Source organism: Ranitomeya variabilis, chromosome 4 (genome assembly GCF_051348905.1).
Source record: "Ranitomeya variabilis isolate aRanVar5 chromosome 4, aRanVar5.hap1, whole genome shotgun sequence".
In the NCBI taxonomy this organism is placed as follows: domain Eukaryota; kingdom Metazoa; phylum Chordata; class Amphibia; order Anura; family Dendrobatidae; genus Ranitomeya; species Ranitomeya variabilis.
Window position 1 is genome coordinate 310,532,070 of NC_135235.1, and position 23,062 is coordinate 310,555,131.

The 23,062-nt window shown below is 47.6% G+C and overlaps 2 protein-coding genes across 3 annotated transcripts in view; one reads left to right on the plus strand and one right to left on the minus strand.

Moving 5' to 3' along the window:
- The window catches only part of TP73 (tumor protein p73), a 253,501-nt gene extending 247,509 nt beyond the window's left edge, over positions 1–5,992 (minus strand). Inside the window, exon 1 of the mRNA XM_077250412.1 lies at positions 5,914–5,992. Within this exon, the coding sequence (XP_077106527.1) occupies positions 5,914–5,945 (32 nt within the window). The 5' untranslated portion in view covers positions 5,946–5,992. The remainder of the gene's footprint in view (positions 1–5,913) is intronic.
- Positions 1–23,062, plus strand: part of WRAP73 (WD repeat containing, antisense to TP73) — a 66,447-nt gene that overhangs the window by 12,074 nt on the left and 31,311 nt on the right. For both annotated transcript variants that reach the window (XM_077250413.1, XM_077250414.1), the window contains exon 3: positions 6,025–6,141. In XM_077250413.1, the coding sequence (XP_077106528.1) occupies positions 6,025–6,141 (117 nt within the window). The remainder of the gene's footprint in view (positions 1–6,024; positions 6,142–23,062) is intronic.

The following is a 23,062-nucleotide window of genomic DNA, read 5'->3' on the forward strand; positions in this document are numbered from 1 at the left end:
AAACACCCCACAAGTGACCCCATTTTGGAAACTAGACCCCAAAAGGATCTTATCTAGATGTGTGGTGAGCACTTTCAACCCCCAAGTGCTTCACATAAGTTTATAACGTAGAGCCGTGAAAATAAAAAATAATTGTTCTTTCCTCAAAAATTATGTTTTAGCAAGTAATTTTTTATATTTACAAGGGTAACAGGAGAAATTGGACCCCAATAGTTGTTGCCCAGTTTGTCCTGAGTACGCTGGTATCCCATATGTGGGGGTAAACCACTGTTTGGGCGCACGTCGGGGCTTGGAAGGGAGGGCGCACCATTTGACTTTTTGAACGCAAGATTGGCTGGAATCAATGATGGCGCCATGTTGCGTTTGGAGACCCCTGATGTGCCTAAACCAGTGATGGCGAACCTATGACACGCGTGTCAGTGCTGACACGCGTAGTCATTTTCAGTGACACGCCGGCCGCGGCCCCATAGAAATTGCTTCTTTCCCAGGGTCTGAAGGAGAGGAAACTCTCCTTCAGGCCCTGGGAACCATATTAATATGTAAAATAAAGAATTAAAATAAAAAATATTGCTATACTCACCTCTCCGACGCAGCCTGGACGTCCGCGAGGGAACCGGCAGCGTTGTTTGCTTAAAAATCGCGGTTTTCCTTCCTTACTTGAAGTCCCGGCTTGTGATTGGTTGCGTGCCGCCCATGTGACCGAGACGCGACCAATCACAGCAAGCCGTGACGTAATTTTAGGTCCTTCAGGATTTTAAAATTACGTTCCGGCGTTGTGATTGGTTGCGTCGCCCATGTGACCGCACGCAACCAATCACAACGCCGGAACGTAATTTTAAAATCCTGAAGGACCTAAAATTACGTCACGGCTTGCTGTGATTGGTCGCGTCTCGGTCACATGGGCGGCACACAACCAATCACAAGCCGGGACTTCAAGTAAGGAAGGAAAACCGCGATTTTTAAGCAAACAACGCTGCCGGTTCCCTCGCGGACGTCCAGGCTGCGTCGGAGAGGTGAGTATAGCAATATTTTTTATTTTAATTCTTTATTTTACACACATTAATGTTGTTTCGATACCGATACCCGATACCACAAAAGTATCGGATCTCGGTATCGGAATTCCGATACAGCAAATATCGGCCGATACCCGATACTTGCGGTATCGGAATGCTAAACAATGGCATCCGATCCGATTTTTTATCGGATCGGATGCCATGCAGGAGGTCTGTGGGTCCAAACAACAGAGCTCCGGTGCAGAGCGTCTAGGCCTGGGACTTCCGGTAGGCCAGGCGCAGCTCCCGGAAGTCCCAGGCCTCTGCGTCGGATCTGTGTTGTGTTGTTTGGGCGACATTGCGCTGCTCCCTGCTGCGCCGACCAGAAGTCCCAGGCTGCACCGACCAGAAGTCCCAGGCTGCACTTCTGAGGCCTGAGGAGATAGCTGTCTGGAGGCCCTGTGATAGCTGTCTGGACTCAGGCCCTGTGATAGCTGTCTGGACTCAGGCCCTGTGATAGCTGTCTGGACTCAGGCCCTGTGATAGCTGTCTGGACTCAGGCCCTGTGATAGCTGTCTGGACTCAGGCCCTGTGATAGCTGTCTGGACTCAGGCCCTGTGATAGCTGTCTGGACTCAGGCCCTGTGATTGCTGTCTGGACTCAGGCCCTGTGATTGCTGTCTGGACTCAGGCCCTGTGATAGCTGTCTGGACTCAGGCCCTGTGATAGCTGTCTGGACTCAGGCCCTGTGATAGCTGTCTGGACTCAGGCCCTGTGATTGCTGTCTGGACTCAGGCCCTGTGATAGCTGTCTGGACTCAGGCCCTGTGATAGCTGTCTGGACTCAGGCCCTGTGATAGCTGTCTGGACTCAGGCCCTGTGATAGCTGTCTGGACTCAGGCCCTGTGATAGCTGTCTGGACTCAGGCCCTGTGATAGCTGTCTGGACTCAGGCCCTGTGATAGCTGTCTGGACTCAGGCCCTGTGATAGCTGTCTGGACTCAGGCCCTGTGATAGCTGTCTGGACTCAGGCCCTGTGATAGCTGTCTGGACTTAGGCCCTGTGATAGCTGTCTGGACTCAGGCCCTGTGATTGCTGTCTGGACTCAGGCCCTGTGATTGCTGTCTGGACTCAGGCCCTGTGATTGCTGTCTGGACTCAGGCCCTGTGATTGCTGTCTGGACTCAGGCCCTGTGATAGCTGTCTGGACTCAGGCCCTGTGATTGCTGTCTGGACTCAGGCCCTGTGATTGCTGTCTGGACTCAGGCCCTGTGATTGCTGTCTGGACTCAGGCCCTGTGATTGCTGTCTGGACTCAGGCCCTGTGATTGCTGTCTGGACTCAGGCCCTGTGATTGCTGTCTGGACTCAGGCCCTGTGATTGCTGTCTGGACTCAGGCCCTGTGATTGCTGTCTGGACTCAGGCCCTGTGATTGCTGTCTGGACTCAGGCCCTGTGATTGCTGTCTGGACTCAGGCCCTGTGATTGCTGTCTGGACTGAGGCCCTGTGACTACTACAGCAACCATCATCCAGTGAACTGTGGGGTGTCATTGGCCATTACTGAGATAAGTGAGAGGGAGGCATCAGTGATGGCGAACCTGTGGCAGTCCAGCTGTTGCAAAACTACAATTCCCATCATGGCTGGCCATTCAAAGCAAAGGCTTTGGCTGTGAAGACATGATGGGAATTGTAGTTTTGCAACAGCTGGAGTGCCACAGGTTCGCCATCACTGGAAGAATTCCCCCTCCCCCTCACTTATCTTAGTTCACGGCACCCCACACAAGTTAAATAATAGCAAGACCAACAAAAGAAACCAACTGACAGATGAACAAAGAAGTCACTAAGCAGGTAAGTTAATTCTAATTATACATATTTGTTATTTAAACTATACATGTCGCAAAATTATGTTTTTTTATCAAGGTGACACACCACCCAAGTTATGCTCGGTTTTTTGGCGAATTTTGACACACCGAGCTCAAAAGGTTGCCCATCACTGGCCTAAACAGTGGAAACCCCTCAATTCTAACTTCAACACTAACCCCAACACACCCCTAACCCTAATCCCAACTGTAGCCATAACCCTAAAAACAACCCTAACCCCAACACACCCCTAACCACAACCCTAACCCTAACACACCCGTAACCCTAAATCCAACCCTAACCCTAATCCTAACCCTAATCCCAACCCTACCCACAACTGTAACCCCAACACAACCCTAAGCCTATCCTTAACCCTAACCATAAGCCTAATCTTAACCCTATTTCTAACCCTAGCCCTAATTCCAACCCTAAGGGTACCGTCTCACATAACGATTTACCAACGATCACAACCAGCGATACGACCTGGCCGTGATCGTTGGAAAGTCGTTGTGTGGTCGCTGGGGAGCTGTCACACAGACCGCTCTCCAGCGACCAACGATGCCAAGGTCCCAGGTAAAAAAAACAAACCGTACATACTCACATTTCGGTGTCCTTCAGGTCCCTTGCTGTCTGCTTCCCGCTCTGACTGAGTGCCGCCGTACAGTGAGAGCAGAGCGCAGCGGTGACGTCACTGCTGTGCTGTGCTCTCACTTTCCAGCCGGCAGACAGTCAGAGCGGGAAGCAGACGGCAAGGGACCTGAAGGACACCGAAATGTGAGTATGTACGTTTTTTTTTTTTTTACTTTTACGCTGGTAACCACGGTAAACATCGGGTTACTAAGCGCGGCCCTGCGCTTAGTAACCCGATGTTTACCCTGGTTACAAGCGAACGCATCGCTGTCACAACGATCCAGCGAGGACAGCGGGAGATCCAGCGACGAAAGAAAGTTCCAAACAATCTGCTACGACGTACGATTCTTAGCAGGGTCCCTGATCGCTGCTGCGTGTCAGACACAGCGATATCGTATGGATATCGCTGGAACGTCACGGATCGTACCGTCGTAGCGATCAAAGTGCCACTGTGAGACGGTACCCTAACTCTTATTCCAACCCTAACCCTAAGGCTATGTGCCCACTTTGCGGATTCGTGTGAGATTTTTCCGCACCATTTTTGAAAAATCCGCAGGTAAAAGGCACTGCGTTTTACCTACGGATTTACAGCGGATTTACAGTGTTTTTTTGTGCGGATTTCACCTGCGGATTCCTATTGAGGAACAGGTGTAAAACGCTGCGGAATCCGCACAAAATTGACATGCTGCGGAAAATACAACACAGCGTTTCCGCACGGTATTTTCCGCACCATGGGCACAGCGGATTTGGTTTTCCATAGGTGTACATGGTACTGTAAACCTGATGGAAAACTGCTACGAATTTGCAGCGGCCAATCCGCTGCGGATCCGCGGCCAATCCGCTGCGGATCCGCGGCCAATCCGCTGCGGATCCGCGGCCAATCCGCTGCGGATCCGCGGCCAATCCGCTGCGGATCCGCGGCCAATCCGCTGCGGATCCGCGGCCAATCCGCTGCGGATCCGCGGCCAATCCGCTGCGGATCCGCGGCCAATCCGCTGCGGATTCGCAGCCAAATCCGCACTGTGTGCACATGCCCTAACCCTACCCCTAATTCTAACCCTAATTCTAACCCTAGTTCTAACCCTAACCCTAGTAGAAAAAAAAAATATATATATTTTATTTATTTTTATTATTGTCCCTATGGGGGTGATAAAGGGGGGTCATTTACTATTTTTTTTATTTTGATCACTATGATAGGCTATATCGCAGTGATCAAAATACATCTGAAACGAATCTGCCAGCCGGCAGATTCGGCGGGCGCAGTGCGCATGCGCCCGCCATTTTGGAAGATGGCGGCGCCCATGGAGAAGCCGGACGGACACCGGGAGGCCCGGTAAGTATGAAAGGGGGGTGATCGGATCACGGGGGGGGGGACCGGAGCACAGGGAGGGGGGACCGGAGCACGGGGGGAGCGGACAGGAGGACGGAGGAGCGGACAGGACGACTTAGGGGGGCGGACCACGTAACGGAGCACTGGGGAGGAGATCGGTGGGTGTGGGGGGCGACAGATTAGGTTTTCCAGCCATGGCCGATGATATTGCAGCATCGGCCATGGCTGGATTGTAATATTTCACCGTTTTTTTGGGTGAAATATTACAAATCGCTCTGATTGGCAGTTTCACTTTCAACAGCCAATCAGAGCGATCGTAGCCACGAGGGGGTGAAGCCACCCCCCCTGGGCTGAAGCACCACTCCCCCTGTTCCTGGAGATCGGGTGAAATTGGAGTTAACCCTTTCACCCGATCTGCAGGAGCGCGATCCCTCCATGACGCATACGCTGCGTCACAGGTCGGATTGGCACCGACTTTCATGACGCAGCGTATGCGTCAAAGGTCGGGAAGGGGTTAAGAGCACTTCATTATGGATTTTACAATATTTTGCAGTAGTGCAATACTTCACTATTCAGATAAGCGAGACCCTGCTGCGTTGTCTGTTTTTTAAAAAATGGAAGGGTATTCAGATGCCATGTAAATAAAGTGTAATCATTGCATCCTGAAAAGTTCTAGAACTCTAAAGATACATTTTAACACAAAGAATGTCAAAGTTTCATTTTTTCGGTTTGTTGTCGGTGAATGAAAACATTGTTTCCACCCAAAAGCTGAAAACCCCTCCTGATCAAGACCCGATGACACCGACGTCTCTAAAGAGCTGTGGAGCACTAAATGCAAGCCACATTTCCATTCACTGACTGCAAACAGACGGACCTGTAGCACATCTCTCATTGTGCCCCCTCCACACACATACAAGTAATGTCGGCCAGTTATACAGGTAGTGGTCCGCAGTGCCGGCATCTCTGGGGACCCCGGCAGTTGTGTTATGGAGAGCAGTGTTAGTAGCAGCGAGCATTGCTTAGTGCAGGCTTTGTACACGAGGCGGAATAAATGGATGTTCCAGCTGCCATGGCTTGGAATGTGGAGTATTCCGGCCAGCACTTACTTCTGCAGCGGGATCCAGCGCCAGTCCTTCATCCTTCACCACACTTGTGCTCCCGTAGTCTGTCCAGTCGTTAGTATCACTCTCACTTCTTTTTTTTTTCTTTTCCCCCAGGTCTGGTCTCTGGAGCAGCCCGACTGGCACTGTAAGATCGATGAAGGCTCGGCGGGGCTGGTGTCGTCCTGCTGGAGTCCAGATGGCCGTCACATTCTCAACACAACAGAGTTTCATGTAAGCGTGGGCTGATGCCTCCTCCACTGGTATCAAATGTTGATGTCTGCCCCTCTCATTCCCGTTCTGAAAATAAATCCCAGTGGGCTCAAAGATATCGGGTTCCCCAGACGGAAATGCAGGACTATGCTGGTCCTTATTTGCTGGCCCTTCTTGTAGGACGTCACTCGGGGCGCTGACATTCCTCGTGTCGGACCTGAATGCTTCAGTATTTCAGTTAGTTTCAGCCTAGGTGGTGATGGCTCAGGCAGACCCTGCCCTTTATCTATACGGTCAAGAGGTTGGTGGGTCTAGACAATCATGTATCCCCACTATAACCTATCACTATGTCCTGTCCTCACCAACGACCACCTATAACCCCAATATACAGAGGGACTGCCCAGGACTGAAGCACCAGTTATTGTCCATGTCCGTGTGGTCCTTACACCGTCTATCCATGCTGAGATCAGGGTCACACGCTGCGCCATAAATCAGCAAAGGCATTAAAGGGCAACTCTTATACGAAGGCTTTCACATAGTTGTCATGCATGACGTCTCCTTAACAACTAGAATTATTTTTTGTCCTAAATGACCAGCCACTTTCTAACAATCTTGTGATTCTTTGGCCCCAATTTTTTTTTCCTTTTTTTGGGCCACTATATTATTTTATTATTATTATTATTGTTTATTAATTTTTGCTCCCTTCTTTTGGATTGATGTGGGCATTGTTTTTTTCTATTTAATTTTTTTTTCTCTACACCTTAAAGGGGCTTCAAGTCTGGAGTCACTACATGTGATTGCAGACTTGTGAATCCTCACATCACGTCCTCTGCACACTGTAAGGATTCTCCTGTGCCGGCAACAGGAGCCGGCTTTCATGTGACCACAAATATGCGATGTGCATAGTTCCGGCCATTGAGCGAGGCCGCGCACGTCTAGTCTACACGTGATCACATACTTGCGGTCATATGCCTGCCACTCCCGGCACTGGAGAATCCTCGTAGTGCGCAATGTGAGGATTCACAAGTCTGCAGTCACACATAGTGTTACATAGTGACTGCAGACTTGTAGCCTGAGGCCGCTTAACCCCTTTTTCACAGGATAGCGGGCGAAGGGATGCTGCTAGGGACCCGCCAGTCTTATTAGTCTCCTGTGTGACTCGATCCCTGGCAGCTATTAAACTAAGCTTTTCTCCGAAACGCCACAGCATTTCACAGTTATACATATATGTCTGCAATTGTGCAGCAAAGATCTGATACATGCTCCCCTATCCACGTGCGGCATCCATCCGCTGTCAGGTTTACCAGGTTACCTAGGATTTAGAAAAGTGAACATGGACCAGATAGAAATGTCTGGCATTACCTCTGATCTTCACATATTATTGCCATTCACTGACTGCAAGAAGTGATCTTGAAGATGCTAAGGAAGAATATTAAGTATGTTAGCAGCTCCATTACATTTAGGGTGAAAGTGCCCCTTTTATTTTACGTGCAGTGACTCTTGGCACATTCTGGTTCTTTCTCGAGGGCGTTCGTCCCGGGCTGTCAGAGATTTAGTTCTCCACTTGGTTTATGTCCTATACGAATGGTCCGGGAAGTCTTATATATCAACAACTGTCTGGTCCGCTCCTTGGAGCAATTTTCCATCCCATAAAACAATTAATTGGTCCGAATCCACAGACCGTATGAATTCTGCCACTTGTTGGAAATGATGGGAAAGAACATGCTGAAGACGAATCAATTAGGTGCATGTGTCCACTGTGCGGTGTAACCGGGCTGACTCTGGTCACGTAAGGTGAAGCTGGCATCAGGACAGCAGGCTGTAAATTATTCCGTCGTGTCTCCATATCTTATAGAACACATGAGCCCCCATTAGGATGGCGGGACCGCAGTTAGCTCATGGGATCCTGCACATCATCGCTCCTTTTGTTTTGCGCAGATCTGTTCCCCATAATTTGATGGTTCTCTGGTGGCATCTCGGGAGCTTTACACCCAGCGGCGATGAGAGATGTCCCCCGTGTTGTGCCACGACTTGTACAGTGGGATTTGTACTAATTATGAAAGATGAGAGGATCATTTTTCTTGCTTGTTCATTCAAAATGTTACTTCTAGGCCAAGTATTCGGTCCTAGGAAATGTCACTGGCCTAATAAGACTAATGCAAGCGGCGGCAGACAGGTATGCCGAAAAGCACCTGTAATCCGGAGCAGGTTGGCTCAGAACTTCTAATAATCTGGATTACCATGGATTTATTGGGAGATCCCAAAGTGAATTAATTCATGGAAATTCTTCAGGTTCTTAAAGGGAACCTGTCATGTAAAATAACGCTAGTAATTATATTATACACTGAGCGGTGCACCATTATGACTTGAAGCTGCTACCGGAGGGAGTCGAGTTAATTTCCTCCCAGCAGCGGGGCTCTGAGAGTCAGCGCCGCACCGAGTCAGAACACTGTTACCCTGAAGATTAACCCCATATCTGCAGGTTAGTAGTGTTACTGTGCATGACAGGTTCCCTATAAAGGGTTATTCCCAGAATCGCATTATAATTTCACAAAGACCAGTAAATGCATACTTATTGTTAATATACAGACTAAGCCCAACATAACGTTTCTTTTTTTTTCGTGCTTTTTTAAAAAATTATTTCTATCTGCTCCTCTGTGCATTCAGCTCCACATAGCAGAATGGACTGTCCTATTCTTATCTGCTAAACTTAGCTTTCCCAGCAACACCCTGCTTCTCCCCAGTGCTGCAGAACCCTTCCTGTCTCCTGACTAGCCCCATTTCTGTTATCACCAAGCTAATCTATGTGTAGAACTCACCTTATGCCTCTGTGCACGCTCTGCTCCTGCACTGTACCCTGCCTGACCAATTTTATCTTCTGTCATCTACATCAGTATAGCTGTCTGTGCAGTTTTACATCATTAGCTTGTTCTAGCAGAGCCTAGTTCCCCTGCACTCCTCCACAATGGCAGTGCAGAATTGTATTTGTTGCCTGCTGCTGACTGATCTGTGATCTTAAACTGCAAATGCTGCTCTGTTGATGGACATGGCAGAATATAATCTTTTTTCATATGCAATAGCAGCATTTGTAGATTCACATCACTGTTTTTATGTAGCGCTTGATGTTTTTTGCCACTGCACTTGGGGACACTTTTAAAGTTTGCCCAATTTTTCGGACCGACTGACCTTCATTTCATAAAGTTATGATGGCCACTTATTTTTCTTAGCTGCTTTTTTCTTGCCATAATACAAATTCTAACAGTCTATTCAGTAGGGCTATCAGCTGTGTATCCACCAGACTTCTGCACAACACAACTGATGGTCCCAACCCCATTTATAAGGCAAGAAATCCCACTTATTAAACCTGACAGGGCACACCTGTGAAGTGAAAACCATTCCCAGTGACTACCTCTTGAAGCTCATCAAGAGAATGCCAAGAATGTGCAAAGCAGTCATCAAAGCAAAAGGTGGCTACTTTGAAGAACCTAGAATATAAGACATAATTTCAGTTTTTCACACTTTTTTGTTAAGTATATAATTCAACGTGCTAATTCATAGTTTTGATGCCTTCAGTGTGAATGTACAATTTTGATAGTCCTGAAAATACAGAAAAATCTTTAAATGAGAAAGTGTGTACTTTTCGTCTGTACTGTATATCTCTCTTCACAGCCTCTGTACACAGAGCCCCCTCCTGCAATATTTCTTAGCCCTCTCCTTCAGCACATCACTCCTCTTAGTCACTAACACACACCCTGCTGCTTCCCTGCACAGGCTCTCTGCATTGTAATGAAGGAATTGGAACATTCTAATGTCACCTGGAGGGTCAGGAGGATATGTTCAAAAGGGGTACATTTATTGTGTTATATTGCCACAAATCAAAAAATATATGTATGCATTACTCTAAGACAACATTATGATTTTTGATTTGCTCCTTTAAGGAGGCAGTGAAGTCCCTGGCGTATTCTAGCCTCGTCATCCAGACATTCTAAGGTCACGTTCAGACCTGGATATACAAATATTCCACAAACCTCTGGCATAATCTATATCACATATGTCAAACTCTGCCCTGTGGGCCAAATCTGGCCTGCAGAGTGAGTATATTTGGCCCTCAACATCGGGCAGGTCTCCCATCTGGAGCACTGTGTGGGGCCCAGTGTACCGTCTGGAGCACTGTGTGTGGGGCCCAGTGTACCGTCTGGAGCACTGTGTGTGGGGCCCAGTGTACCGTCTGGAGCACTGTGTGTGGGCCCAGTGTACCGTCTGGAGCACTGTGTGTGGGCCCAGTGTACCGTCTGGAGCACTGTGTGTGGGCCCAGTGTACCGTCTGGAGCGCTGTGTGTGGGCCCAGTGTACTGTCTGGAGCGCTGTGTGTGGGCCCAGTGTACCGTCTGGAGCGCTGTGTGTGGGCCCAGTGTACCGTCTGGAGCATTGTGTGTGGGCCCAGTGTACCGTCTGGAGCACTGTGTGTGGGCCCAGTGTACCGTCTGGAGCACTGTGTGTGGGCCCAGTGTACCGTCTGGAGCACTGTGTGTGGGCCCAGTGTACCGTCTGGAGCACTGTGTGTGGGCCCAGTGTACCGTCTGGAGCACTGTGTGTGGGCCCAGTGTACCGTCTGGAGCACTGTGTGTGGGCCCAGTGTACCGTCTGGAGCACTGTGTGTGGGCCCAGTGTACCGTCTGGAGCACTGTGTGTGGGCCCAGTGTACCGTCTGGAGCACTGTGTGTGGGCCCAGTGTACCGTCTGGAGCACTGTGTGTGGGCCCAGTGTACCGTCTGGAGCACTGTGTGTGGGCCCAGTGTACCGTCTGGAGCACTGTGTGTGGGCCCAGTGTACCGTCTGGAGCACTGTGTGTGGGCCCAGTGTACCGTCTGGAGCACTGTGTGTGGGCCCAGTGTACCGTCTGGAGCACTGTGTGTGGGCCCAGTGTACCGTCTGGAGCACTGTGTGTGGGCCCAGTGTACCGTCTGGAGCACTGTGTGTGGGCCCAGTGTACCGTCTGGAGCACTGTGTGTGGGCCCAGTGTACCGTCTGGAGCACTGTGTGTGGGCCCAGTGTACCGTCTGGAGCACTGTGTGTGGGCCCAGTGTACCGTCTGGAGCACTGTGTGTGGGCCCAGTGTACCGTCTGGAGCACTGTGTGTGGGCCCAGTGTACCGTCTGGAGCACTGTGTGTGGGCCCAGTGTACCGTCTGGAGCACTGTGTGTGGGCCCAGTGTACCGTCTGGAGCACTGTGTGTGGGCCCAGTGTACCGTCTGGAGCACTGTGTGTGGGCCCAGTGTACCGTCTGGAGCACTGTGTGTGGGCCCAGTGTACCGTCTGGAGCACTGTGTGTGGGCCCAGTGTACCGTCTGGAGCACTGTGTGTGGGGCCCAGTGTACCGTCTGGAGCACTGTGTGTGGGGCCCAGTGTACCGTCTGGAGCACTGTGTGTGGGGCCCAGTGTACCGTCTGGAGCACTGTGTGTGGGCCCAGTGTACCGTCTGGAGCACTGTGTGTGGGCCCAGTGTACCGTCTGGAGCACTGTATAATGGGGCCCATTAGCGCTCCATACGGTATAATAGGCCACACATAGCGCTCCATACGGTATAATAGGCTACACATAGCGCTCCATACGGTATAATAGGCTACACATAGCGCTCCATACGGTATAATAGGCCACACATAGCGCTCCATACAGTATATGCGTGGCCCGTTATACCATATGGAGCGCTATGTGGGGCCATTATACTGTATGGAGCACTATGTGGGAGCCAGTATAATACTATGATGGGGTCACCATTCGGTGTCTGGGGTATTGGGGTGGGGCGGTAAGGTCATCATACTGTGCACATGGAGGGTACTGTGGAAGAATTCATTGTGGCGGTGTCATACTGTGTTCGGGGGAACTTTTGTTGGCATCATACTTTAGTATTGTATTATTCAAGATTGTTTATCCTTTGTTACTACATATTTAAATTATGCCTTTGGGCCACATGCTTTTTACTGCTCTCACATAGCATATATTATTCCAATATTTTATTCTAAGATCTATTAATTAAAATGTACTTTGTTCGGGGGACATTTTTTAATAAATATCAAGGTTGGCACACGACTTTGTCCAAGTTTTTAATGTTGTCCTTTTGTGTATTTGAGTTTGACATCTCTGATTATAAGCATATGTCTTAAAAGTGGGGGATATCATCTAGTGTAGAGCAAGCCCTGATAGATCTACAGTGCCTTGCGAAAGTATTTGGGCCCCCTGGAACTTTTCAACCTTTTCCCACATCATATGCTTCAAACATAAAGATACCAAATGTAAATTTTTGGTGAAGAATCAACAACAAGTGGAACAAAATTGTGAAGTTGAACAAAATGTATTGGTTATTTTAAATTTTTGTGGAAATTAAAAAACTGAAAAGTGGGGCGTGCAATATTATTCGGCCCCTTTAACTTAATACTTTTTTGCGCCGCCTTTTACTGCAATTACAGCTGCGAGTCGTTTGGGGTATGTCTCTATCAGTTTTGTACATTGAGAGACTGAAATTCTTGCCCATTCTTCCTTGACAAACAGCTCGAGCTCAGTGAGGTTTGATGGAGATCGTTTGTGAACAGCAGTTTTCAGCTCTTCCCACAGATTCTCGATTGGATTGAGGTCTGGACTCTGACTTGGCCATTCTAACACCTGGATACGTTTATTTGTGAACCATTCCATTGTAGATTTTGCTTTATGTTTGGGATCATTGTCTTGTTGGAAGACAAATCTCCGTCCCAGTCTCAGGTCTTTTGCAGACTCCAACAGGTTTTCTTCAAGAATGGTTCTGTAATTGGCTCCATCCATCTTCCTATCAATTTTAACCATCTTCCCTGTCCCTGCTGAAGAAAAGCAGGCCCAATCCATGATGCTGCCACCACCATGTTTGACAGTGGGGATGGTGTGTTCTGGGTGATGAGCTGTGTTGCCTTTACACCAAACATATCGTGTGTTACATGTGGATATTGGTGCGGATTTCACGTCCTACATTGTGTTCTCACTTGCACATCCATCCCTTTACTCACGCTGTGTGCATTTGACTATGCTCCACATACGTGCACATGAGCTTTAGTAAAATCTGCACCTTATCATTGGGGTCATCAGCATCGTACTGTAAGTGACGTGAACGCCACAACCAATCTGCAACATTTAAATGCATTCCCATTTTTCTTGGATTTTATCTACATTCGCTTGTTAGTTGTGTAGGGTAACTACCATTTTGAACAACTTTTTAAATACGATCGAGGCTTCATAGTGAGACCATGACAGACCAGAGAAAATGCCTCTGTAGTGCTCTGCTATTGTGATACTGGTGCACGGACCCATAGACTTACTGTTGCGCCTATGTACATGCTCTTGCAGGAGATGTGGACCTCATGGCAGTTTTTGACTGATCAGCCTGAACCCTCACCAATCGGCAGCCCCAATAATGTATAACAAGTTACTAGTGGCTTTTTAAGCTCCTTTGCTATGACTACTGAAATGCAGGGCAGGATCAGAGCCTCTGCAGTAGCATGGATTGATAGCAGGGAAGATTCCTTCTGCTGCAGAATTAAGTAGGGATTATATTGTCAGCTGCCAGAGGGGGAAGGAGACCGATTCTGTCCAGAGACCATTGCCTGCAGCATTGATTAGTAGCAGTGCCAAAGGGCACCCATAATAAAAATCGTTTTTTTTGTTTGTTTTTTTTTAAATCCTAGAAATGCTGGAAATTACTTGTTAGTGTACTATCGGCTGTTCATGACTGCTTGTAAGAGCATGATCTCTGCAAAATAGTTATCACCTATTAGAGATTTTTTTTCCCTCAGCACTATCACCTTTTATAATAAAAATGTATAAAATGATTCTTAAAGGGGTCTTCCAGCCACAAGATACCCACTAATATGATAAACTGCAATCTGTGTAGAACCTGTTAGAATAGAGCCATAGCCTATAAGTTGCACTGTCATGCCATTGTAATGCATGCAGCTGCGGGGGTTGGAGAGGTGACTGAGGGTGTCGTGGAGGCGACTGAGGGGTTCGGGGAGGTGACTGAGGGTGTCCGGGAGGCGACTGAGGGTGTCGGGGAGGCGACTGAGGATGTTAGGGAAGCGACTGAGGGATTCGGGGAGGCGACTGAGGGTGTTGGGGAGGTGACTGAGAGGGTCGGGGAAGCGACTGAGGGGGTTAGGGAAGCGACTGAGGGGTTCGGAGAGGCATCTGAGGGGGTTAGGGAAGCGACCGAGGGGTTTGGAGAGGTGACTGAGGGGGTCGGTGAGGCGACTGAGGGGGTTAGGGAAGCGACAGAGGGGTTCGGAGAGGCGACTGAGGGTGTCGGGGAGGTGACTTAGGGGTTCGGAGAGGCTACTGAGGTTGTCGGGGAGGCGACTGAGGGGGTTGGAGGGGTGACTGAAGATACCTGTTCTTGTGATTGTGCCCAAATACCATTTTCTCTTTATACAGATCAAGCAGTGCCTCGTATATACCGCCAAATCATAGCTGATTGTGCTGTATGCCATCCCGTAAATTATAAGGCTTCACACAAACAGATACATTTTTTAAAAAACAAACAAAAAACTTATGACAAAAGGTAAAAAGGGAAAAATTTAAATAAAAATTTCTTCTGGTCCTGAAGCCCCAAGTAATGTGTGTTCTTCCAGGCTTAGTGACTGTTGGCTTATTCTGCCGGTGCGCTATGTACCGTTATCTACAGTCATGCTTTTCCCACTTGCCGGCCGGCAGCAGATCACTGGCAGCATGTGTTGGTGTGGGCGGCATGTATTTCTGACCAGTCGTCAGAACTCGGCACGACCCCCAGAAGATTTCATTAAGGTTTTGACAAAATGTCATCTGTGTCTGGATAGCTTTACTCTCCAGCTGTAAACAGGTTGCAAAATGACCTCCTTTCAGACAGCTGGTGAGTCGGTGTCAGCCCCTGCGGCATGTGTATCCCCCAGTACAGTACATCCAGCGTCCGCAGGGAGCCAGTGCCTCACTTTAAGGAGAAAGTGTCATTCAGGGGGAGAAAGTGGCTCACAATGGTGTGTAAAGATGATGATGATGATGATGGTGGTGGTGGCCGTGCAGCCATGGCTTCACCCCACACTTGGCGTTTAGGATGGCAGCTCATTTGGGTGGATATTAGCAGGAATTAGTGCATTAAACATTTGCAACTTGATACTTGACGCTTCTTTGAGCGCTCGGTCGTTATCACCTTCTCACTCCTCGCCTGCCCAACTTTTATGGGGTCGTGATATAAAATTAATTTGCATCCTGAGCCAAAAGTAGCAGAGGCGAGAGATAGGGAAGAGAATGAAAGCATCTTTTTGCCTGGACTTTGCAGTAGCCCAGCTTATAGAAGGAGATGCGAGAAGCTATTGCTTTCTGGTATCAAGAATTTCAGGCAGAGCAGAGGCTGTGGGATGACTGATTTGAGGTCCAGAAACTTTTTGGTATATGAAAATATTTAAAAAAAAAAAAAAAAAAACCCTTGTTCCCAAGTTGCAGTTTGTTTAAAAAAACAAAATAAGCAAATAAAAGCTTTATTCACCCTCCCCTGGTCCAGCAATGAAATTCTGCTGCTGCTCCTGGTGTCTGTTCTCATCTGCAGTACTGACATCATTTTGACAGCGCTGCAGTCAATCTGTGAGCTCAGCGGCTCAGAGCCGATGGCACAAGTCGCTCCGAGCCGATGGGATCACTGATTGACTGCAGCGCTGCAGATAATAACAGACACCAAGAGCTGCAGCAGAGACTCAGTGTTAGACATAGAGAGTAAATCACAATTATTTAAACCAACTGCAGCCAGGGGAGGGGGGCAGAGGTTTTCCAACACCAGAAAACCCCTTTTAGACTACACTGATATATAATGGTCAGGACTCCCAGCCACCAGTGACTGGCAGTCTGTCCATTCTCTGTTCATCCTTATTGTATTGGATGGAAGTTATGGAAATATCGAGATGCCATAGGCCGCTGGAATCTCTGCTTACCAGTCATGGTGGTTACCGACAGCGGCCTCTAGGGGGAGCCCACTGTATACAGATCTGTGTAGCAGCTCCTCCTAGTGGTGACTGCAGGCAGCAGAATTAAGCATCGGTACAGAATATGGGGCTCTTGGTGGGAAGTGGGGCCCAGTCTGAGCTCTGCTACCTGGCCCCAGGATTTCTGTATGACTGCTATTAACTGTCATTTCATTTTAGTTTTTCTTTTCTATTAAGACTTTGCAGACGCTTAGAGCCGTGATGAAAGTCATTAATTCTCCCTGATCTTTTTTCACTTACCGTTGTGCAATAGAAATGTTTTGCAATCACCTCAGATAACCCAGGACAACATTTTTAGATGTGCCGTACCCGGCGATGACAATGTCTCATTAATTGCCAGGGCTATAAAGGAGCACCTGTCCGCTGGTGCAAAATGTTCGCTGGGACAGCGCGTCTTAGCTGATCTGTTGGGTTCAGCATTCGATCCGGGCCGCCTTAGTAACCTGACAGATTTATCACCCAAATCGAATTGTTCACACGCACAGCTACTTGTATATTGATTTATATGGTTAAATCTTGGCAACCCTCACTAGATCCAGAGCCAGGACGGCTTTAAAGTTTAATGGCGCATTATGTTTGCTTGTTTTTGCTTATTGGCTGCTGTGGAATAATTTATTGTTTTTTTTTGTTTTGTTTTGTTTTGTTTTTTAGGATTTTATAAAATCTTAAATGAAGAAATTTAAAGGGGATCATCTGGGATTCAAAATTCGTAGAAATGTTGCCAAATTTCAGTGTTTGCAATATATCATACAAATTTCCCTCCCTAGCACCCACGGTGACTATGCAAGGGATGACCATCGTGGCAATCGCTGACCATTGCCATCCATCCATTGTAGCTTTTTACAATAAATTCGTTTTCTCTTCTCACAAGCTCTACAGCTATGCAAATCCTGATCCGGACCGTTTTTCAACTTGTGAATGTGAAAATTCACTGACCTCACACAGTTATCTTAAAGGCGGCTGTTACTTCGTTTTTGAGATCTCTGACACCATAGTGTTTACTTAAATTCCAGCTTAGAATAACTATAATCCTGATAATAAGGTCATCATTTTATGAGGACAGCTCACGAGTCCTGTGTATGTAGTCTCCACTCACCGTCAGACTGAGAGCTGCAGCTTGTACAGAGCAGTGTGAGATCTCAGCAGGGAGGAGGGGCATTGAGTGGTTGTCAGCCAGGCTGGGCAGTGGAGATTAAAGGGAACCTGTCACCTCAAATTGGCGGGATATTTAAATGAGTTTTTACCCATCCGATGGGCGGCATTTCATCTTCATTTCTCCACCCCATCCGTCCCTGTTGTCCGCAATATGTTAGTGAATTAGAGTACATGTGCGTCATAGTTGGCGCGTGTGCAATGCAATCTTCGGTCGCGCATGCGCAGTATGCTTTGCCCAACTGCGGGTGAAGCCTAAAAGCATTACTGCACCTGCGCACTATGTCCCGCAACACAGCAAAATACTTCTGGGACATAGTGCACGGGTGCATACGCAGTAATGCTTTTCGGCTTCGCCCGCAGTTGGGCAAAGCATACTGTGCGTGCCACAGAAGATTGCATTGCGCACGCGCCACCTATAGTGCACACATACGCTAATTCACTAACATACTGCGGACAACAGGGACGGACGGGGAGGAGACATGAAGATGAAACTCCGCCCATCGGACCGGTAAAAATTCACTTAAATATCCCGCCAATTTGAGGTGACAGGTTCCCTTTAAGTAACATTTTCATAAAGGATTGTACAGCCATTCTCACATGGAAATTCACAGTACTTATGCCAGCCTCATCAGGTCTTAGAAATATATTTAATAACGTAAACAATTTGTATTGTGAGATCTGGGAAGGAATTTAAAATTATATTTTTTCTTAGACTTTCATATAAAACGGGTCTCCTCATCTCGGCATGCTTAGCATGTCAATCTCCGCAAGGAGAAATGATACTTCTTGGATATCGGTCGGAACGCCTCTCACACAGCCAAACCAGATCTCCACTTTGCACTGACGAGGGGCAGTACCCCGAAACACCGTGTCTGCAAATTGAGATTCTGGTTTGGCTATTATCCTAAGCCATGTGACAAGGCTCGTTAAAGGGTCAACATTGACTTGTAGGATTGCTACCTTCCAATAGGTGGCACTAGAGTTCTAGTTGTCTTCCTCTCTGAAGAGACAATTTGCATGATTAGCATATTTCCCAGAGGAGCATTGCGGCTTTAAGTCTCCTCATCTCGGCATGCTTCACATGTCAATTTCTGCAAGGAGAAACGATACTTCCTGGATATAAAACTGGGAAAATCTATTTAAAGATGTGACTGCAAATGATCACGATTAATCTACTGAACTACCGGGATCATTTTAAACGTTTTTTTTTTTCCCAATTTCATTTAAGGAAATCGTTTGGAATTCATCAACCATTGGTATACATTGTTTTGTTGTTTTTTTTGTTTTTGTTTTTTTTTGCCAGGCTTGAGATTTACTTTTGTTATATTTAATAGAAGAATAGGGGAATTAATTTGTCCATAGTATTCTATAGAGTGAGTTATCTGTGAGTAGGCGAAACGTGGAAAATTAGTTTCTCATCCTTAATTTTGATGTTTGGATTTTAAGGGTTTTTGTCATCTTAAGGAATATTGGCAAATAGTTGGGATATACCCTCACGTTATGAATAGAGGGCGTCTGATCTTTGGCACCCTGGGCAATCCTTAGCTATTGGTCTAGCGCTAGTTCCTTTTGTCTTTCTCTGCAAAACAACACCCCTAGCCCTTTAACATGGGTGACGTTAGTTTGTGGTCCAAGAACCTGTGTGTTCCCTTTAATATGTAGTCATTTATTAAATATAAAGACAAACAACTTTGCATTTTCCATTTTATTAATAATCCTTTTGTTTTTAAAAGCAGAGAGATTTTTAATATTATTGTTTACTACTTGTTACCTTACCGGTAGGTTACCAGCCACCTCTGCAGTGACTAGTCTGCTAAGCAAAGAGTGCAGTGCTTACAAATTATTTGCTATGCAGCTTGTAAGCGCTGCTCTGAAGCTGGCTGGAATGCTGGGTCTGTCTGCAGCCCATGCTGCAGAGGTAAGGTTACCTCTGCTTGCAGCAGCTGAGAGTGTACCATTCTAGCCAGCTGTTCCGAACTGTCCGTCTGGAGTTCAGCGCCCCTTCCGCCAGCAGGAAGTTGGAAAACCCACCCTTGTAAGAAATGTTCTCAAAGTTGTTTCCCACTCGCTCCATTGCTGGATATGGATGTTATAGCAGGGGACCTGGCCTGTTTATTATTGCATAGTTATAAAATTATTTGAATGGCTGACATGTAATAAAGCAGCTCTTCCAACTAGGGTTGAGCGACTTTCATTTTTTTAAGATCGAGTCGGGTTTTGTGAAACCCAACTTTGTCCAGAGTAGAGTCGAGTCGAGTGCAGTCGGCCGATTATCGCTAAAAGTCGGGGATCGACCGAAACACGAAACCCAATGCAAGTCAATGGGGAAGCATAGTCGGCAGTGAGTGGAGGCCAGGAAAACACCTACAGTGCCCATTTTAATGCCAAAAACATCCATTCTTGTTTTCTGAAGCTTGTCAATCTTAATTAACTTTATAATAATAGTTGGGCATTGGAAATTGGGGGTCTTTTGGCAAAATTTGTGGGGGGTAGGGCTGGTTCAAGGTTTTAGTGGGCCCAGGAAACGTGGACTACGTCACGGCGGTGGAGCAGTGAGAGGTAAGTATGTCAAGTTTGCAAGTGCTGTGATCCTAAGCAAGCGGGGGGGCCCACTCGTTGGCATTGGCACTGGCACAGGGCCCCTCAAAGTACAGCGGTGTGTTTGCACGGCGGGGGCGCCTCCCACCAGCAGCGACACTTTTGCGTACTCTGAGGAGCCCTGTGCCAGTGACGTCGCCAACGAGTATGCCCCCCCCCCACCTGATGAAGGAACCTGCACTTTCATCTGCACCTTCCTCTTTGTCCCTGTGTAAGGTGGTATAACATGCGGGAAGGGGAACCTTAAATTCAGCAGGGTCAGATTCGGGCTGTGTAGAGTGCAAGGGGAATGTAGTGGTCTAGGTCAATGTACCAGCAGACTCATCTAGCAGTGGCTGGGCAATGGGCAGGATGAGGAGGAAACACAGATATAGGGTCAAAGAATAAAGTAGGCTAAATGCAGTTCAAAATTGGTAACAGGACTAAACAGGCAGCATTGCTTTGTTCAGTGGAGGAGCAAACCCAGGAGCAGCAGACACTGTTTTAAGGGCCCAACCACACTAGTAGGCCAAATGCAGTTTAATATCTGCTACCATAGGCCAAAAGCCTAAAGACTGAAGCTCAGCTTTATACAGTGGAGGACCACACCAGGGAGCGGCAGACACCGTTAGTAGGCCGTAACCAAAGTTGAAGGCCAAATGCAGTTTAATATCTGATACTATAGGCCGAAAGCCAGAAGGTTGAAGCTCAGCTTTATACAGTTGAGGACAAACACCAGGGAGGGGCAGACACAGTTAGTAGGCCCGAACCACCAAATTTTTTAAAAAACATCACTTAATGAGAGCCAGAAGGTTGAAGCTCAGATTTATTCAGTTGAGGACAAACACCAGGGAGGGGCAGACACCGTTAGTAGGCCCTAACCACCAAATTTTTTAAAAAACAGCACTTAATGAGAGCCAGAAGGTTGAAGCTCAGATTTAGACAGTGGAGGACAATTTGAATTAGGGACTGCAGACAGACTTAGTAGGCTGTCCCCTGTGGACCATGCATCCACCACATTAACCCATTGCGACCTAATGGACACGTAACCTTCCGTGGCCATGCCTACAGGTCCATGCGTCTGTTGTCAGGTGCACCTTTGTACTCACAGATTGCCAGAGTGCATGGACAATGCGGTCTTCTACATGCTGGTGGAGGGTTGGGATGGCTTTTCTCGCAAAAGAAGTGTCTACTGGTTAGCTTGTAGCGTGGTACAGCGTAGTCCATCATGGCTTTATTAATATTAAATAAAATATATAAATAGGCTCTATGAACTTTTAAATAGGTTCCAGGGGTACACGGGAAGCATTGGTGTGGTCAGTGGAGGAGTATTGCAAGGAGGGACAGCAGACAGGCTAACGAAGGCCTAAAATAACAAAAATTAGTCTCATGGCAGTTTTAAATCGGTTACATGGATACACAGGCAGCATTGTGGTCGGCGGAGGAGGATTGCAAGGAGGGACAGCAGACAGGCTAACGAAGGCCTAAAATAACAAAAATTAGTCTCATGGCAGTTTTAAATCGGTTACATGGATACACAGGCAGCATTGTGGTCAGCGGAGGAGGATTGCAAGGAGGGACAGCAGACAGGCTAACGAAGGCCTAAAATAACAAAAATTAGTCTCATGGCAGTTTTAAATCGGTTACATGGATACACAGGCAGCATTGTGGTCAGTGGAGGAGGATTGCAAGGAGGGACAGCAGACAGGCTAACGAAGGCCTAAAATAACAAAAATTAGTCTCATGGCAGTTTTAAATCGGTTACATGGATACACAGGCAGCATTGTGGTCAGCGGAGGAGGATTGCAAGGAGTGTCTGACACAGTACTCTCAAAAAATAAATAGCTGTTAATGTCTCGCAAAACAACAAAAAAAAAATGGGGCATACTTAGGTACAGGGGTGGGCTCATCTGCTGAGTTTCTGAAAAAGTAATTTGGCAGTACGTATTTACTGGTGTCAATATAGGACACTGACCCAGACTACTTTAACTAGCATCATAGATGTCAACAAATTGGTATTGTCAGTGCCAGGCATTGAATGATGTCAGCGCATAGACTAAACATTGGTGGAGCTGTGCGAGATAATTTTGCACGTGGTACAGCTCAGTTTGAGCTTGGGGGGGGGGGGGAACTCTCTTGTGGCCGGCGGTACCGCCCCAGGGCCCCTCATGTTACAACGGTGTGTCTGACGTTGGGTGCGCACCACCACCGCCAGAGACACTTCATTGTACTATGAGGGACCCAGTGTCAGTGCCGTCGACCAAAAGCGGGCACACCCACCTCTTCAGACGAACAGCACTGTAACGGGTGCTTGCGCCAAATGGCGAGACCACGGCCCCGTGGGGGGAATTTTCCCATTGAGAGAGGTGTAAACATGTCGTATGCTGGACAAACAGCTGCTGCAAATTAAGAGATTGGAACACTCAGTAAGACCATTCCACAAGCAAGACCTTTTTATAGGAAAGCTAGGTGTCAGCCGGGAAAGGTGGGGCAAAATAATTTGAAATCCAGGAGTGGTTCATTTTAATGAAGGTGAGATCATCCACATTTTGGGTAGCCAGACGAGTCCTTTTTTCGGTTAATATTGAACCAGCAGCACTGAATACTCTTTCTGATAGCACACTAGCTGCTGGGCAAGCAAGCTCCTGCAATGCATATTCTGCCAATTCAGGCCAGGTGTCTAATTTGGATGCCCAGTAATCAAATGGGAATGACGGTTGAGGGAGAACATCGATAAGGTATGAAAAATAGTTAGTAACCATACTGGACAAATGTTGTCTCCTGTCACTTTGAATAGATGCTGCAGTACCTGTCCTGTCTGCGGTCATTGCGAAATCACTCCACAACCTGGTCAGAAAACCCCTCTGTCCAACGCCACTTCTGATCTGTGCACCTCTAACACCTCTGCCCTGTAGCCCCCTGCAGCTTGTGTGAGAACCATCACTGGTGCTGTGTGCTAGGAATGCCTGAATCAAACGGTCTACTAGAGTAGCTTGTTTGGTTGCTAATATTTGTTCGAGGTTCTCATGTGGCATAATATTTAGCAATTTGCCTTTATAGCGAGGGTCAAGGATGCAGGCCAACCAGTAATCGTCATCGCTCATCATTTTAATAATGCGTGGGTCCTTTTTGAGGATACGTAAGGCATAATCCGCCATGTGGGCCAAAGTTCCAGTTGGCAA